At 38.0% G+C, this 5,883-nt stretch overlaps 1 protein-coding gene and 1 long non-coding RNA gene across 2 annotated transcripts; one reads left to right on the plus strand and one right to left on the minus strand.

The window, feature by feature from the left end:
• The first annotated feature begins 2,163 nt into the window (after nucleotides 1-2,163).
• Nucleotides 2,164-3,288, plus strand: LOC107833860 (gastrula zinc finger protein XlCGF8.2DB-like). The gene is made up of 3 exons (XM_016664180.1): nucleotides 2,164-2,835; nucleotides 2,890-3,157; nucleotides 3,242-3,288. Exons 1-3 carry the CDS (start codon nucleotides 2,164-2,166, stop codon nucleotides 3,253-3,255), a joined length of 954 nt encoding a protein of 317 aa, XP_016519666.1. The 3' UTR covers nucleotides 3,256-3,288.
• LOC107833864 (uncharacterized) lies at nucleotides 2,700-2,936 on the minus strand. The gene is made up of 2 exons (XR_001659640.1): nucleotides 2,847-2,936; nucleotides 2,700-2,792 (listed from the first exon to the last, which is right to left on the minus strand). It is a non-coding gene; the product is annotated as an uncharacterized LOC107833864 (long non-coding RNA).
• Nucleotides 3,289-5,883: the final 2,595 nt, after the last annotated feature.

Consider the following 5,883-nt stretch of genomic DNA (forward strand, 5'->3'; position numbering starts at 1 on the left):
TTCAGAGATTATCTGTCTCATGTTAGGACAGCGAAAGTTTTAATACGTATGTAAAATGTATATTTTTTTTTAAGTTATTAGATTCGTTGTGTTGATGCATTTTGACGTGCTTGACCCCACGTGCTTTAATTTTCCGCCGCAACACGCAAACTTCCCCATTCACTCAGTGCGTCATAGTTCCGCATCGCTTAGGATTTGTTGCTGCGCGTTTGCGCAGAGTGAAGGAAAAAGGAGACCAGCTGCACAGGCAGGTTGGAAATGAGATGATCGGTATCGGCAACAAGAGCCAATAATCGCCGATCACCGATCATGCACTTTTTCACGGAAATCGGCCCGATTATGATCGGTGACCGATCGATCGGCACACCTCTAGTGCTATATTAAATAAAAACAGAGCAATACATTTTATTGCTCAATATTACCCATCAGATACCGTTCCCCTTGTTTTACAGTGGGGGAACGGTATCTGATGGCCATATTTTACCCATCAGATACCGTTCCCCCACTGTAAAACAAGGGGAATGCTATGTTTTTATTATTATTATTGTTAATGGTATTATTACTATTAGTTTCACACAAAAACGTGAAGAACGTGTGACAACTTGTTACTCGCTATGTGGACAACGAAACATGTTGTTTGAGCTTTCATGGTGTCCGTAGTTCCCCAGACAAGAGCGCCAAAAAAGGGCATGCTTTCTCAGTGCTCATAACGAGCACACGCGTAAAAATGTTCAATGTCCAAAAAACCTGATTTTATAGTTTCTTTTTTCCAGTTTGACAAGCAAATAACAAAGATCAAAATTTTCATTAGTGATATGTTGAGTAGTCCAGGAGGATTTTTATGAAGCACATAAAACAGAGAACTCACCTGAACCCGAGCAGTTATAGTTTTTATTTTTTAGTAATAAATCATTGTCCACATAGTGAGCAACAAGCCAATCACAACTCTCTCTCTCTCTCTCTCTCTCTCTCTCTCTCTCTCTCTCCTATTTGTTTCCAGTTTTCTTTTTGATCCAGCCATTGTTTCACACAACCAGATTAATCAGAATTTATGTATCAGAATGAGAAACATATTTTACTTGTTTATTCATTGTAAGGCTTCATGTTGTTTTGCCCATTTTACATATATTGTCCCCTTGATGTCCCAGTAGAGCATGTGAAGCACCGCAGTGCATCGGCTCAGGAGTCCAATGATTGGATGCAGTTCCTCAGTGCTTCAAGAAGCTTCATCTCACCATCACTACTTTTCATTGTTTCCTCTCCTGCTCTGGTCAAAACCCACAGGCCCAACCCAGTGCATGCTGGTCCTGTACCAGTACCTATACTGACAGAAAATGGGCCCACAGTTCTTCCTGTCTAATTTAGAAAAGTAAATAACAAAGGAACAAAAACTAGACAATTATTAACCTACAAATAAACTCTGTAAATAAACCCCAAAGTTAAGTGGACTTAACATTTTAATACAACTAAAAGTAATGAAAATAAACGATAGCTCCAAATTAAGTTATATTTTGAAATAATGAAATTTAAAACAATGGTGACTATAATTAATTTTAAAATAAAAAATATTTTTTATTATCTGTTCATTTGAGAATTCTCCAATTGTCAGCTGAATTTCTCGACTTATCTGTCTCTGTCAACGCTCTTTAATTTTTAGGTGTGAATTTTTTCTTTTTGTTTTCATTTCTGTCTTAAACGATGAACAATTTCTCCCATTTACTTCTATAAAGTTAACAATTGGTCTTTTTTCTGTTTTCTTGTCCAGATTCCCTGCAGTGTAACATTTGTAACCAGGAGAGGAGATCCACTCTGGACCAGGAGGAGTTAGAACCTCTGCAGGTGAAACAAGAACAAGAAGAACCAGAAGATCAGCAGATAAAAGAAGAGCAGGAGAATCTAGAACATCAGCAGATAAAAGTGGAAGAGAAAGAAGTTTACTGCAGTCATGGCGAAGAACAGATTGAGTTAAAACAGCAGACTGATACCTGCATGGTGGTTCCTGTTGATGACCAAACATCTCACACTGAATCAGAACCAAACAGGAACCAAGTCATCTTCCAGGAAGCTGCTGAAGCTGAGAACCAAAATCAGGAAAGAAGAAAACATTTCTTATGTGTGACCTGTGGAAAAAGTTTTAGTCTAAAAACCAATTTAACTCGGCACATGAGGATTCACACCAGAGAAAAGCCGTCTTTATGTGTGAACTGTGGAAAAAGTTTTAGTATGAAAAGGAATTTAACTCGGCACATGAGGATTCACACTGGTGAAAAGCCGTTTTCATGTGTGACCTGTGGGAAAAGTTTTAGACAAAAATTGAGTTTAATTCACCACATGAGGATTCACACTGGTGAAAAGCCGTTTTTATGTGTGACCTGTGGAAAAAGTTTTAGTCGAAAATTTAGTTTAACTCACCACATGAGGATTCACACTGGTGAAAAGCCGTTTTTATGTGTGACCTGTGGGAAAAGTTTTAGACAAAAAAGGAATTTAACTGACCACATGAAGATTCACACTGGTGAAAATCTATTTTCATGTGTGACCTGTGGAAAAACTTTTAGTCTAAAACAGAATTTAACTCAGCACATGATGATTCACACTGGTGAAAAGCCGTTTTCATGTGTGACCTGTGGAAAAAGTTTTACTGGAAAACAGAGTTTAACTAAGCACATGATGATTCACACTGATGAAAAGCAGTTTTCATGTGTGACCTGTGGAAAAAGTTTTACTGGAAAACGGAGTTTAACTCTGCACATGATGATTCACACTGGTGAAAAGCAGTTTTCATGTGTGACCTGTGGGAAAGGTTTTAGTGATAAACGGAGTTTAACTCTGCACATGATNGTGACCTGTGGAAAAAGTTTTACTGGAAAACGGAGTTTAACTCTGCACATGATGATTCACACTGGTGAAAAGCAGTTTTCATGTGTGACCTGTGGGAAAGGTTTTAGTGATAAACGGAGTTTAACTCTGCACATGATTATTCACACCGGTAAAATGCCGTTTTTATGTGTGACCTGTGGAATAAATTTTAATACAAAACGGAATTTAACTCAGCACATGAGGATTCACACAGTTGAAAAGCCATTTTCATGTGTGACCTGTGGTAAAAGTTTTCATCACAAGGTTAGTTTAACTCTGCACATGATGGTTCACACTGGTGAAAAGCCGTTTTCATGTGGGACCTGTGGAAACATTTTTAAAGATAAAATTAGTTTAGCTCTGCACATTATGACTCACACAGGTGAAGAGCCGTAGAATTGTTTTCCATGTGTGTCCTATGTTGAGTTTCCCTATAAATTGAAACTAAAAACTAGAATAAGGTTGAAATGATTCCTTGAGTGATTCAAATACCTTGATTATTTAAATTCCTCGAAAAAAATTTATCTGCCTTGAAGCTTCACTAAGTTATATTTTATTATTTAGCTCTCCGTGTTCCAGCTGGGTTATTACATGCATCGTACAGAGCTCTCACTTCCGCCTGAGTTGTTGACGAAAGCTAAGTGTTAGCAGCATAACGTCCAGTTTTCAAGTTCGGCCTGGGAGGATTTTATTGATTGATGTCGTGTAGCTTTATGGACAAACCGGAAATTTATTTCATATCATCCCAGTCTCAACAAATTGTGGCGGAGCTCATCGTGGCGACACGTAGCTGGTAGACGAGTTTCTGTGTGTGACTCGAAGGTGTTAAATCCCATCGCTTTTTTTTTTCTTCAGGTTATCTTGTAAAGTGAGCTATTATTGTTACGAGTTAATTTTCTAAACTACAGAAAAGTTATTGTTAGGGAAGCTCAACTGTAAAAATTGGACTGATGTTGATATGTGATACTAATGCTGCTGTTATGTTAGATTTACCAATGTTTTATTTTGATCTTTTTTGTATCTGATTACTTGAATAATCGTAAGAATAGTCGATAGATTTCTCAATTACTAAAATATTTGTTTACAACGGCCCTAAACTAGAATTAAAGACTAGAGGGATTTTATTTTCTAGAAAGCTGAGAAATTGTTGTATTTGTTAAATGTGATCATTTAGTTCTTGACATTTGGATACGTAGAGATGTGAAACATTTTTATTGATGCTTTATTTTTTTCTGGCATATTCTGCAGCAAAAATAATGACAAACTGTATTGTTATTATATAAACATTCAATAAAATGACATGGATTATAACAAAACTGGGTGATAAATTGTTCTAGGTGGCATTTAATGCCCTTATGGCTACTGGGTAAAAACTGTTCTTCTTTGTCCTTGTTTTAATGCTCCTCTATCTGCAGCCAGTTGGAGCAAATTATGACCTGGTGTGAGGAGTCTTTTAAAATGTTCTTGGTTTTCCTGAGGCAGCCGACCTGTGGAGTTCTTGGAGAGAAGGCAGAGAGCAGCCGATGGTCTTCCTGGCAGATTTTATGATTGTCTGGAGATTCTTCCTCTGTGCTGCTGTGCATCCGGAGAACCACACACACAGAGACAATAGCAAAAAAAAGTCTCAGGGTGCGTTCACACTACAGTCTGAAGTGACTCAATTCCAATTTTTTTGACTTAATGCTTCCTGTATCTAGGGTTTCCACCCATCCCTTAAAACACAGAATCATCCTGTATTTGGCTGTTAAATGTTGCGTCCCGTATGGAACCGATACGGGAAACGATTTGTTCCGTATTCTATAAATGTCCGACACGCCTATCACACATATATCAAGACTAATTGTAACAATAATGACCAAAATAAAACACAGGATATATTAAGGTCAGCTAAATTGTCGTGATAAGAGCTAAAGGACCCCGAGAACGCTACGGACCAACTCTCTTGTTGTTGCCTAGAGACAGAAACTCACAGTCGCGGTGAGCTGCTATCGATCGCGTCTTATTAAAACATCCTCAACCCGATTCTCCATCGTCCTTAGAACTGAAACCTCTCATTTCTAGTTCTAGATGGGGGCCCACAGGGGTACAGAAGAAATTAAGCTAAATGTATTTTGTTAATATTCAGAGGTGGATTTTTTTTAACTTTCACAATTTAATTTTAACAATGAATTAAAAATGATGGTGCTGCACTTTTAGCTGCTATATTGAGATAGGATCATACTTTCCATCTGCTAGATCAGGAGCTGCAACCTGATCCACCCTGTATCTCTGGAGACACAAGTGGCTCTTTGACTCACTTGATATATCAAATGATGAAATATTTCTCTGTTTTTTTGTTTCAATCTTTTTCTAAGTGTCGCCATGGAAAAACACTGGCTACCCTGGCCCTCGTGGTAAATTTGATCTAGAACCAACCTCCAAACCTAACTCCTCACTTGAATAAATATTTTAGTAATACTCTGTACAATACCAGAATTTTCACATAACTTTTATACTTTTGGAACCCTGGTCACATTTAATTGTGATTATTAAATTAGGGTATTATGACCAGTTCCTCAGTACTTGAGCAGTTTACCAAATACATTTTACACTTGCTCAATTAAACATATTTAAGGTGTGATACTCTGATTGGAGTACAATTTTGGAGTACTCTATGTATGAATGATTGCTCTATGGATCACTTTTTTAAAAGGTTTTGTTGACTATTTGTCGCTTTATTTGGAAGTAGTTTGACAGGAAAGTGGGCAGCGAGAGAGGGGGAAGACATGCGGCCTGCGACCACCGCCAAATCACAGCACTCCCTCTGGATAACTTTTTAAAAACAAAAAACACTGCCATAAATATTGTCTAGCTGCAGCGGCCATCCCACTCCATGAAAGTAGGATGACACACCGTGGTGGGCGTCCCTTATTTTGATTTAGGAAAGGTGGAAACCCTACCTGTATCCGATCTTTTCATGACAGTGTGAACAGCACAGATCGGATTCTTTTCGAATGCGACCCATATCCGATACGTATCCGATTC

This window comes from Poecilia formosa, unplaced genomic scaffold (assembly GCF_000485575.1).
Source record: "Poecilia formosa unplaced genomic scaffold, Poecilia_formosa-5.1.2 Scaffold472, whole genome shotgun sequence".
Taxonomy (NCBI): domain Eukaryota; kingdom Metazoa; phylum Chordata; class Actinopteri; order Cyprinodontiformes; family Poeciliidae; genus Poecilia; species Poecilia formosa.

Excerpts from the sequence above, each read along its gene's own strand:
- LOC107833860 (XM_016664180.1), top strand. The coding sequence starts at position 2,164 with ATGAGGATTCACACCAGAGAAAAGCCGTCTTTATGTGTGAACTGTGGA.